At 42.0% G+C, this 13170-nt stretch overlaps 1 protein-coding gene across 3 annotated transcripts in view; it reads right to left on the reverse strand.

The window, feature by feature from the left end:
* The window catches only part of eno1a (enolase 1a, (alpha)), a 52038-nt gene extending 39778 nt beyond the window's left edge, over nt 1-12260 (reverse strand). Inside the window, exons 1-2 of one of the 3 annotated variants that reach the window (XM_043676163.1) lie at nt 12164-12260; nt 5556-5614 (exon numbers count right to left, since the gene is read on the reverse strand). Coding sequence is in view for 1 of the 3 variants with exons in the window: in XM_043676161.1 (XP_043532096.1) it covers nt 12164-12193 (30 nt within the window). In the remaining 2 variants the exon portion in view is untranslated. Of the gene's footprint in view, nt 1-5555; nt 5615-5856; nt 5916-12163 lie in introns of all 3 variants that reach the window. The other 2 variants (XM_043676162.1, XM_043676161.1) reach the window with 2 other exon arrangements.
* Nucleotides 12261-13170: the final 910 nt, after the last annotated feature.

Raw genomic sequence — 13170 nt, forward strand, 5'->3', positions numbered from 1 at the left:
GCTTGCCACAGAAACGTCTGTCTGTACCTTGGACTAGAGAATCCCCTAAAACAATTGATCTCTTGGAACCCAACATACCCCTCGTTGCATTAGAGCCAGTCTCAATACCGGAAACTTGGCTGTTTGTGCTACGTTCCCCTGAGAATCCATCACCCCCTACATTTTCCAATGTAGGGGGTATATCCGCAAAAGACTCCTGCTCTAGCTGCTTACCTCTCTTACCCTTTCTTGTTGGGCCAAAGGGCCTGTTTCCAAACTGTAGGGATTCTATGATATCAACAGGGTGATTAAGAACAATAGGGTGTTTAGCATGCTTGCCTTCATTGCTCAGATGTATGAGTATAGGATTTGGGATGTTATGTTGAGGCCTCTTCTAGATTACTATTTTCAATTCTGGTTACCCTGTTATAGGAAGGGTATTACTAAGCTGGAGAAGGTTCAGAAAAAGATTTACCAGGATGTTACCAGGAATGGAAGGTTTGTGTTATAAGGAGATGCTAGATAGACTGGGACTTTTTTCACTGGAGGGGGATTTCAAGACTAGGGCATATTTTCAAAATGAGAGGAGAAAGATTTTAAAAAGACACAAGGGCACAATTTTGTTTTTACACAGAGAGCAGTTTGTATATGGAATGAACTTCCAGAGGAAGTGGTGGATGTGGGTATAGTTACAACATTTAAAACAGAGTTAGGTAAGTACATGAATAGAGAAGGTTTGGAGGGATATGGGTCCAAGCGCAGGCAGGTGGGACTAGTTTAGTTTGGGATTATGGTCAGCATGGATTGGTTGGACTGAAGGGTCTGTTTCCCTGCTGTATAACTCTATGACTCTCAATGGCTGCAACCATCATTTTATATGATGTCCAATGGTGGTAATCCATTGAAAAATATGATCCATTTTCAGATCCTACATCTGCTATTTTAAATTGTCCTTTACAATGTCTTTTGAGTATTACTTTCACCAATTTTTAAATCACAGAATTGGAACCAATATCAGTGCAAAATGGCAAAGTTGCTCAACGCATGGCAGCAAACTATTCTTGTAGCTAAGTTAACAGCGAAGGGGTAGCACAGTGGGAGCAATGGCCTGGTGGCATTATTGCTGGCTTGTTAATCCTGAGGCGCAGGTAATATCCTGGGGATCTGGGCTTGAATCCTGCCACAACAGATGGTGGAATTTGTATTCAATAAAAATCTGGAACTAAGAATCTAATAATGACTGTGAATCCATTGTTTGATTATCAGGGAAGAACACTGCCATCATGACCTGGTCTGACCTCCATGTGACTCCAGACTTACAGTAATGTGGTTGACTTTTAACTGACCTCTGGCTCATTATTGCAATAAATACTGACCAAGCCAGCAATGCCCTCATCCCATGAATTAAAAAATAACAGGAGTTACCTTGACATTTGTCAACTTCTATTGTACCAAAGTGAATGCAAGTAAAGCAAGCAAGTGAAATGCCTTACAGGAGGGAAATGAATCAACTCAGCAGGACTTATACACTTATTGGTAAGGTCCCAGGGAGTGTCGCTGAACAAAGAGACCTTGGGGTGCAGGTTCACATTTCCTTGAAGTCACAAGTAGAGTGGATAATGAAGAAAGCATTTGGCACACTTGCCTTTACTGATCAGTGCATTGAATGTAGGAATTGGCAGGTAATGTTGCAGCTGTACAGGACATTAGCTAGGCCACTTTTGTGTTTAATCTGGTCACTACGCTATAGGAAGGCTATTGTGAAACTGGAAAGGGTACAGTAAACATTTATAAGCATGTTGCTGGAGTTGGAGGGTTTGAGCTATAGGGAGAAGCTGAATAGGCGGGGGCTGTATTCCCTGGAGTGTCGAAGGCTGGGGGGGGGGGTGACCTTATAAAGGTTTATAAAATCATGAGGGGCATAGATAAGGTGAATAGCCAAGGTCTTTTTCCTAGGGTGGAGGAGTCCAAAACTAGAGGGCAAAGGTTTAAGGTGAGAGGGGAAAGACCTGAGGGGCAACTTCTCATGCAGAGTTTGGAATGAGCTGCCAGAGGAACGGTGATAGAATTACAACATTTAAAAGGCATTTGGATTGTACATTAATAGGAAGAGTTTAGAGGGATATGGGTCTAATGCTGTCAAATGGGAATATATTAATTTAGGATATCTGGTCACTTTGGACAAGCTGGACCAAAGGGTCTGTTTCCGTGCTGTACGGCTCTATGACTTTATAACTAATGCAAAATTCAAATCTTTTCTGCTCTTTGGTTCCCATCCCCAACTCTTGGATATCCTAGTTTCAATTTTACAGGAAGTTACTAAACTTATATTGTGTCCAAAATCTTAGACTTAGTTTTCCAAAAGCAACTTTTGAAGTTTGCCATGCATGTTTTTGCAAGCTTAGCTTTGTTGGGTTAATGTTTCTTTTTAATATTAAACAATAATATGAATGCAGAAAGAGGGAGTGCTATTTCAATTCAAAGACAATTAAACCAACAATGGGTCACTCGGAGCAATTACAAAAATAAGTCATGTTACCTGGTAACAGCCAAGTTATCATGCCAGAAGTTAAAATATAAAAATACAAATAGACCATGAAAGAACAGCCTGAGAAACCTATATCCAAATCAAAGTTCAAACAGCTTGTCAATGATTAAGAAAACAAAGAGCCCAGAAGTGTAGTGTCAACTTAATGTGGACAGAAACATACAGTTTTAATGGGAAGCTATGTCGAAAATTTTTTACAAAAAAACTTTAGCAATAGCTGATTTGGAAAAGATATTCCAAAAAGTGTTCAATCTACTTAAATGAATTCTGACACAGTATCCTTTGGTATCCAGCAGCAAGAATGTGCTTACACCCATCTAGACCATTTAGGCAAAATATATCTCTGTCTCTGGGACCTTCAAAAATCGGCAAAAATTGAATTTCTACAAGGACTTTAAGACGTTCCAGTTTTCTGCTGGTTGAAATGAACATTTTTCACTACAATACTGGATACATTTTGATTTGATTTGATTTATTTTTGTCACATACACCCAGGTACAGTGAAAAGTCTTGTTTTGCATGTAGTACAGGCAGATCATACCATACAAAATGCATTAGGGTAATAGAACAGAGTGAACAATACAATGTTATGGCCACAGAGAAGGTGCACAGAGAACAAAATTAACACTAAATTTAAAATTTGAGAGGTACATTTTAAATTTAATTTCTACATTTGACAGATGTTAAAATAGCTAGTATTGGACAATGGGCTGGGACAGGGTTGGGGGCCAGAGTTTTAGTCCATCTATTCTAACCTAGCACGCTGTGCTCAGCAATTTATCCTGTTTATTAACCAACATTGGCTGTAGATGAATTCAAGCATGCTCACTTGGTGAGGCATTAACCCTCCAGAGGTTGCTTGCATAAAGGAGGCAATGTACATGTCTTCTCAAGTAATAGGGAAAATAGATTTTTTTAAAAATTACACGGCTTTTAAATCTACACTCTTTCTGCTGCATTTACAATGTCCAATGGGAAAAAGGAAAGGATTATAAATCATTTTACTGCATTTGTTCTGAAAAGCCGATCTAGTCCCTCTGTGCATTATTCATGTAAACCTTGAAATGCTGGTATACTTAAGAGTCATTTCTCCACACTGATGTTGAACAGAGATTGAGGATAAAAGGTATTTGAATACTTTTGGGAACTCAAGGTGCTATCACATTCTGGCATGGATTCCATTGATGTTTTGGTAAAAATCAAAATCTGACAATGTTGGCAACACATCCAACAACCTTAGAGAAAAGTGGTCTTTCATCAAAAGCAAATTCCTTTTAAGTTCAATGCAATTTTTTTTTATGTTTTCAGATACTGCAGACCTACTGGATAATTCTGGCATTTGTGCTTGAATTCAAATTTCCTGTAATAGTAGGTTTCCAAAGAATGATCATTCACCATTTTAAATGTTGCTATTTTGTGTCTGGCAGAAGTCAAGTTGAGCTTCTGCAGTTTAGCTATATTAACCAGGTCATTATCAAATGTTTTCGAAATGATAGTCAAATATGTGGAGCAAGAGCAAGTCTTCAAAAAAAAATCATATTGCTGTTATCAAATGTGATTAAATGACACTATTAAATACATATCTCACCATGGTTTTAATCTCTAAGTATTCTAAACTACCACTGCCATGGTTGAACTGGGTAAAAGTAAACTTAGAATCATAGTAACGTTCCATTCACTTTAAGAGTGAGCATCAGGATTGAAGGCCAGCCATCCAGAATCTAATGGGATTAGTAATACCTCTGGTAACTCAAAGAACTGCAGCAGTTTAGAAAGCAGCTCACCACCATCTTATCCAAGGCAATTAGGGATAGAGAATAAAGGTGAAAACAAGGACTGCAGATGCTGGAAACCAGATTCTAGATTAGAGTGGTGCTGGAAAAGCACAGCAGGTCAGGCAGCATCCGAGGAGCAGGAAAATCGATGTTTCGGGCAAAAGCCCTTCATCAGGAATAGAGGCAGAGTGCCTGCAGGGTGGAGAGATAAATGAGAGGAGGGTGGGGGTGGGGGTGGGGGTGGGGGATAGAGAATAAACACTGGCTTTACCAGCAATGTCCACATCTCATGAACAAATTTTTAATAGAGTAGTATAAGCTGTAGACCTTTGCTCACGTCTATCTGGCAACTGGGTAGCAGGGTGGCTCAGTGGTTGGCACTGCGGCCTCACAGCGCCAAGGGCCTAGGTTCAATCCCAGCCTCCCACAGTCCAAAGCTGTGCAGGTTAGGTGGGTTGGCCATGCTAAGTTGCCCTGTAATGTCCAGGGTTGTGCATTAGGCGAGGTGGATTAGCCATGGGAAATATGGGGATTAGGTAAGGGGAGTGGCTCTGGGTGGGATGCTCTTCAGAGGGTCAGTGTGCACTTGATGGGCCAGATGGCCTGCTTCCACATAGTTGGGATTCTATTCTGTTCTATTCAATGCAAGTCCAAATCAGCCCCTTGCCTCTGGCTCGGTTGCATTAAGTAAATGGTTGGGCTAAAGCAAAACATAGGTTGAAGCAGCCATCCATTAAATCTGCCTACAAAGAGGTTGAACTCCACCATCAATGAGACATATTACTGACCCTTCCTTGATGGACGCAGCTGACAGCTTACAGTACTTCTTTTAAAATTTGTTCACAGGATGTGGACATTGCTGCTAAGGCCAACGTTTATTCTCTATCCCCAACTGCCCTGGAGAAGATGGTAGTAAGCTGCCTTCTCAAACTGCTACAATCCTTTGGGATACCTGCAGTGCTATTCGGAAGGGTTTCACCGTTTTGCAAGACTCTCAGATAATTTTAACACTTGTGATTTTGTAATTTTGAAAGGAGGTCAGAGACAAGATGACTTAGTGTCAGTTTTGTTGCTGCCCATTCTAACTTACTGCACCAATGAGGTCAAAATTGCCATAACGTGGAACCACTTCCATAACAATCAGGATTTTAGACACAACCTGAATCTAATTGATAGAACTAGATATCTCTGATCAATTGTGAGTAAAAGCACAAGAACATTCAACAGAGCAGGTAGGACAACATAAAACCTACCTGCTTAATCAGCTCAGGTGCTATTAATGTATTGATGTTATCAACAGCTTTTGTAACTCCTGGAATAAACAAGCAAATTAGTCATTGTTCGGCCACATGCATTACAGGCATTAGTCGACCATCTGCTTGAATTGCTACCACACAGATTTCAAATCTGTCATTTTACTCAAAATGATCCACACATAAACTGGGGTCATATTTGGATAAGGAAACAAAGATAAATCTACAGATGCCTGTATCAAGTATTAGTTGGCAAAACACATGCTTGCTCAGTTAACGTCACCACAGATGCACCGGTTACCTGGCTACATAGAGCAGGTCCAAGGAACTGGTTAATATATTTAACAGCTCGCGAGACACCTGGCAAAAGTAAAAAAGGAGGTTCAGTTGAACAGAAAACACTGGAAAGGAAAACTGATCCATACAAGGGTGAGGTCAAGGCGACACTGGACAAAAGAGCCAACATAATCGACTGTGTCCTGAAGTAACTCCATGGAGGCCAGTATCCCATCATCAAGTCACCCTTTATTTGCAGATGCATCGTACGTGACACTGACCCAGGTATCATAGAGCCTGCTCCTTGAGTGAGCTGAACCCCTGTCACTTTGGTTTATATCTGTCAGCCAGGGCTCCCTGATTGGATCAGGTTAACAGCCCCAGTCAGGGAACTCATTCTAAAAGGTCCACCTGGCTGACCTCATTCCAATCACTACAAATCCAACTTAAGACTCATTGTGATATGTCGCTAATGAAGAACTGCTTCCAATTTAATGAAATGACTGTTTGCTGAATCCAATTTGTTAGACTGCAAAGCAGATGAAAGTATAGCAAGCATATTTATACTGTTGCTCAGAAGTGGTGTGAGTGTCAATTCCTTCCCAGGAACCATCCCAGTGTAGGCAGATAGTTACAACTGCAAAAAGATACCATGGAAATCAAAGTCATGACACGGTTTTGCTGTGGATTCACTTAATCTGTCTTATTTGCGATACAGAAAGAACCAATACTATAAAATGAGTGTTATATCCTTTGCCCAGAGAGGTAATGACAAACTGGTTATTATGTTAAAGCACTCTGGAAACATAAGCTCTTAAAAAGTGCTAAAAGGGTGTGGTTATGATTGCGGAGACACAATGCCAGATACTCACTTTAGAAAGAAAGTGCAAGTCCAGAATCAAACATTGCAATTACGAAGTGTTTATTTGGTAACATCAAGAAAACCATTTTGTTTCTAAACTGGAGCATGTAAAACTAATGAAATTAAGTATTGACTCCCAAGTCCTCTCACCTGCTCTAGCAGATTTGATATGAATCAGAAAAAGAAAGATTTTACATGGAAATCTTCAAAAGCAAATAGAAGCAGAATGAGCCGTGAGGAAGACTCAACAATTTGATCCAACAGTGCCATGTAAATCAGTGAACAGTTGGTATGGAGACTGAAAAAGCTCACAGTATTGCCTTGGGCATGACCCAAGGTGATGTTAGAAGTCAAGGGGGGGAGGGGGGGTAGCATTTAATTCACTTCCTAGGCACATAATTGGCATTGCACATTGACTTTACAATAACACTGGGTTGATGTTGTACCTGGTCTGGATCACACTGACCAGATCCGTGAGGACAAGGTAATAAGTGTATCTTCTACAGCCCTGGCAACCTTCTCGCTTCACTCATATTGCAAGCCAAGAAAGACTTTCGTCCATGACCTACAAACTTCAAAGCCTTCCCACTTTCATCTCCTCATATATTGTGGGGAAAATTAAGCGCTACGTAAAAGCAAAGACAGCATACAAGCAACTTATACAAGTTCAGCTTGGCTTCCATGTACACTATAACCAAGACTCACCTCATGTGATGAAAACAAAATAAAATGCAGGAAGTCACAGTGGATCAAACAACATCCATGGAGAGTCAGCAAGCTGATGTTTCAAGCTGTTGAACAAGGTTAGGGTGTCCTTGGTTGTAAAGACAAGCTCTGAAATGTCTGGGGTTCATCTACTTGAGGAAGCTTTTAAGTTTAAAAAAAACACTTGTGCAATGAATGAAAGAGGAGTGGCAAGTTCTCCCAGGTCAGCTTTTCTTTGGTTTGGTTTGGTTTTAGCGGTATGGCTGTTCACTGAAAGCAGTCAGTCAAGTATGCGACATTGACCCAGTTTGCACAGAGCCAGCTCCCAGCTGTTGTACCCAAAGAAGCAGGTTCATGCTGAACATCTCTCTCTCTCTGACACCCCTCCGGTAAAAACCTGTGCTTGATTTTCCCTTTTTTGCCAAGGGATGTTTATTGGGATTGTTGCAAGTATTTGGAACAGCATCATTAAATTGGGATAATATGTTGGGTTTTCGGATAGGTTAAGTTATTCTCTATAGTTGTCTTATGTGTTTCATTTTGTAATCTTGCAGATAAATTCTGTTTTGTTTAAAGCTAAGTGGTTGGTTGGGCCAACTGTATCTCTCCTGGAATATCCACTTTACACCTGCTTAAAATAACTAGCCAAGTTAGGGTCTGCGCTACTTTCTTGAAATGTTCTGAGGGAATCTGGCCTGGTCCATAACAGAGTCTAGATGACTCTTCACCAGAGCAGATCTTCTCAGTCCTCAGAATAGGCTGAATAGGTAAAGAAAACACAAACTGTGTCAGCATTTCTGTGCAGTTAAGTGATAAAACAGGATATCTGATGATATGGAAAATTGGACTATCTGGAGTATTGTGTGCAGTTTTGGTCTCTCTGCCTAAGAGGGAATACACTTGCCATTGAAAGAGTGTTCACTGGGGGATGGCAGGACTGTTGTATAAAGGGATTGGTGTTATCTGGGCTTGGGCCTGTATTCACTAGTTTAGAAGGATGAGGGGGTTAAAGATTTCCCAGGATGTTACTGGGAATGGGAGTGTTTGAGTTATCAAGAGAGGCTGGATAGGCTGGGACCTTTTTCCTTGCAGAGTAGGTTGAGGTGTGATCTTATAGAGGTTCATAAAATCATGAGGGGGAAAGATAAGGTGAATACCAAAGGTGCTTTCCCCAGGGTAGGGGAATTCAAAACTCGAGGCATAATTTTAAGGAGAGGGGAAAGACTTAAGAGGGATCTGAGGGGCAACTTTTTCATAAGTTCATAAGTGGAAATGGTAGATGCAGGTACAGTTACAATATTTAAGAGACATTTGGACAGGTATGTGACTAGGAAAGATTTAGAGGGATATGGGCCAAACACAGGCAAATGCGCTACTTTAGTTCAGGAAATTGGGTCAGCGTGGACAAGTTGGACCAGAGAGTCTGTTTCTGTGATATATGACCCTATGACTCTAAATGTATAAACATCTAACAGGGCTGGGCCAAATGGATTTAGGTAGGATGTTTCCCTTGGTTGGGTTATCTAGAACCAGGGTTCACAGACTCAGGATATGGAGTGGGCCATTTAGGGCTGAGATGAGGAAACATTTCTTCACAGTGGGTGGTCAACCTGTGGAATTCACTACCACACAAGGTTGTCGAGGCTGGGTCACTGAGTATCTTCAAGAAAGAGATTGAAAAATGTTTTGTTCTTAAAGACCTCAAAGAACTTGGGTAGAAAGCTTGAACATAGCATTGAGATAGAGAATCAGCCATAATCATATTAAATGGTGGAGCAGGTTTGAGGGGCTGAATGGCCTACACCTGCTCCTGTTATCTACTATTGTATGGAAAATGCATCAGATGGAACCTTCAGTGCTGTTATTTCATAGATTTTCATTTGTCCCACAAGCTCAAAGACCCTTCAAAAGCCAGATCATGGATAGCAGCTTTGTGTTGGGAAAGATTAAAGCGAGAGGATGGTGTATTGGTAATGTCCTGGCCTAGTAATCCAGAGCCATAGCAATGGATGGAATTCAAATTAAAGTAACAAAATTGAACAACTGTGCTGGTCAAAGTAATGGTAACCATGAAATTACCATTAATTGTTGTAAAAAAAAATCATCTGGTTCACTAGTGTTCTTTAGCAAAGGAAACCTGCTGATCTCCAGACCCACACCAAAGTGGTTGACTAGCAAGCCATTCAGTTTAAGGGCAGATAGGGATGAGCAACAAACGCTGGCCTTGCCTGTGACAATCACATCACCCAGATGGTAGCTCAGTGGTTAGCATTGCTGCCTCACAGGGACCCGGGTTTGATTCCAGCTTTGGCTGACTGTCTGTGTGGAGTTTGCATATTCTCCCCGTGTCTGCGTGGATTTCCTCCCACAGTGCAAAGATGTGCAGGTGAGGTGGATCGACCATGCTAAATTGCCCATAGCCTAAGGTGAGATGGGTTAGCCATGGGAAATACTGGGGACTAGGTGGGTTGGCCTTTGGTGGGTCAGTGTGGGCTGAATGGTCAGCTCCCCGACTGTAGGGATATTATGAATTAAGAAGAAAAAGATTCAGGCATAAAATCTAATGAGAATTATCGATTAAAGTATTTGCATTTTTAAAATTCATTCATGGGATGAGGGCATTGCTTGCTGGGCCAACATTTATTGCCCATCTCAGGGGCAGTTAAGAGTCAACCATGTTGCTATGGATCTGGAGTTACATGTAGTCCGGACCAGGTAAGGATGGCATCTTACTTCCCGAAAGGACATTAGTGAACCAGATGGGATTTTCCCAAACAATCAACAATGGTTTCATGGCCATCATTAGACAATTCCAATTTTTTAAGACATTCAAATTCCACCATTGGTGGGATTCAAACCCTGCCCCAGAACATTACTTGGATCTCTGGATTAACAAACCTACGAGAATACTTCTCGGCCATCACCTCCCAGCCTTTATCAGTCACGTAGGGCATGATCAAATAGCGTTGCCTATGAAGAGTGATCCCAACTTAAGTTGCTTATATAAGCCAACCTTCTGCATTTCAAATACATGTGAAATGATTTACACATAGAATCCCTACAGTGTGGAAACAGGCCCTTCGGCCCAACAAGTCCACACCGACCCTCCGAAGAGCTACCCACCCAGACCCAGTCCCCCACCCCTCCAGTCTACATTTTACCCCTGACTAATGCGCCCAACCTACACGTCCCTGAACACTATGGGCAATTTAGCATGGCCAATTCACCTGACCTGCACATCTTTGGACAGTGGGAGGAAACCGGAGCACCCGGAGGAAACCCACGCGGACATGGGGAGAATGTACAAACTCCACACAGACAGTCGCCCGAGGCTGGAATCGAATCCAGGTCCCAGGCAGCAGTGCTAACCACTGAGCCACCATGCCACCCCACATGAATTATGCACAGTGCTGAAATGTGAAGATTGAATCAAAATGGAATTGTTGTTCGTTTGGTCAATAGCTTCAGGAATGTGCCAGGCTTGGTTGCTAGTTTGTAATAAATTAGCAATTTACCTGGAACAGAATAAGAGATCCACAATCAGCATCAGTCTCTGACAGAAGATCCTTTCTCACCTCTACCCTTCTCTAGCCTTGCAAACCTGCGAGAATTCTACATCTGTCCAACTCTGGCTTTGTGTGGTTCACCTCGTTCACCAGCTTTTCTTTACCCCAATCATTGGAGTCCCCTCTCTAAACCTCCCTCTATAGTTTAGAACACTCCTTACCCATTTGTCTAAGCTTTAACAAGCTGTTGCAAAATTTCTGCCATCGGTTGAGAGCAAATCCCTGCCAGGTTATGCAGAGGAGCATCTTGTTTTACGACGTATAAAGACAAACTTCTATTTTTGGAGCTCAGAGTGTTTAAGCAATGTACAACCGCAGCCTTGCATCTTCAGCAGACTAGCAATCTAATTAAACTTTGGCAGGTTGTTGATACAATATTAACATTCCACTGACAGCAAAGAAAGCCATGCCAGTGGAATACTAAGACGGCAAACACCATAAACACACAACCAGACAATAATAAATTCACTGCCATTAGCACCCAACAGGAATGCCAGCAGAAGTTTGCTTTTTTAAACATCAAGATTCAGGTTGTGCAAACATTACAAGTGCACGGTACAAATCATTCTAACGTCACCCTAGATACACAAACTGCTTTGGAACAGCATTTACCTCAAGGCTGCACATAGCACACAAGGGATAAATTTCTGCTGATCCCCTGCATTAAAACTGCAAGCAGAAGCTGCCAACTATAAGTGGTACTGTCAAAGAACAGAAAGTCAATTAAATTACTCACCATTACTAATAGCATCAAAACCTGAGCAGGGCATGTCCTTATCACAAGTTATTAGCTCCCTGATGAATTGATGCTTTTGGCATGGCCTTTTAAGAATATCGAACAGAACCAGCAACAGTCGTCCCATCTTCAACTGGTATTAAAATGTTAAAACTGGTTCATTTATCTCATACCTGGACTTAAAAGATTTAAAAATCATATAATCTAACCCATGCATTTGGTTAAATTATAGCACTCTGCACGTTAAAACGTGAAAACCATATCGTGGGGTAGCCAGCGATGTGTATTTGCAGTCACAGACAAAACAAATTTACATTCTGGATGGAGTTTTCCTGTAATCTGCCTCAGGTCAGTTTTCAGGAAAGTTAGTGTTCCCCAATGAAGGTTTGGTTCCTCCAATGAACTCCACATGCTCACAAAGTTCATATTGCAACTGAGAAACAAGGCGAGCAAGCTGACCTACCTTTGCCCAAAAATCGCGTCTTGTCACCATCTCGAAGTTCTAGTGCTTCATAAATGCCAGTGGACGCACCACTGGGGACTGCTGCTCTGAACAGACCTGTAGGCAGGATTTTAAAAAAAAGAGCATTTAACTGATTCATGATAAAATGTAAGAATGCCGTTAAAGTTCCCTGATGGAACATTCAGGTTCTTTAAGTGGGGCAATGCTAACTTCAGGGTGGCACGGTGGCTAACACTATTATCTCACAGCGCCAGGGACCTGGGTTTGATTCCACCCTTGGGTGACTGTCTTGGTGGAGTTTGCACATTCTCTGCATGGGTAATCTCTGGGTACTCTGGTTTCCTCCCATAGTCCAAGAATGTGCAGATCAGGTGGACTGGCCATGCTAAATTGCCCATACTGTCCAGGGATATGCAGATTGGGGGATTAGCCATGGGAAATGCAGGGCTAAAGGGTGGGGGCGATGGGTCTGGGTGGCATGCTCTTCAGAGGGTCGGCGTGGACTCGATAGGCCGAATGGCCTGCTTCCACATTGTAGGGATTCTATGCCTTTAGTCAGAAGCAGAAATTTCTGGAGAAACTCAACAGGTCTAGCAATATCCATGGAGAGAAAGCAGAGCTAACATTTATGAGTTCAGTGACCCTTCTTCAGAACTGATGGTAGCTGGGAAAGGGTGGTATATATGCTGAAAAGGGGTGGGGGAGTTAGGAGTACTCAATAGATGGAGATGGAGCCCAGGGAGAGTGGACATTGGTCTGGCACACAAAGGGATGGTTTAACGTGAGCCAGGAGAAAGAAAAGCTTTCCTTCTCCTGGCATTTAGGTGAAAATGGATTGGAGGGCCTGAACACCTTTTATAACATTCACCTACCCCACAGCCCTGGTCCTGTCATGATATGGGCTGCTTTCGTTCACAGCGAACCCATTCTCACATACTCATGGTCCCTCTTACCAGCTTTTCTCTCTTTCTGGTTCACCATTATCCATCGCCCTGCCTGCCTGACTG

This window comes from Chiloscyllium plagiosum, chromosome 34 (genome assembly GCF_004010195.1).
Source record: "Chiloscyllium plagiosum isolate BGI_BamShark_2017 chromosome 34, ASM401019v2, whole genome shotgun sequence".
Classification (NCBI taxonomy): domain Eukaryota; kingdom Metazoa; phylum Chordata; class Chondrichthyes; order Orectolobiformes; family Hemiscylliidae; genus Chiloscyllium; species Chiloscyllium plagiosum.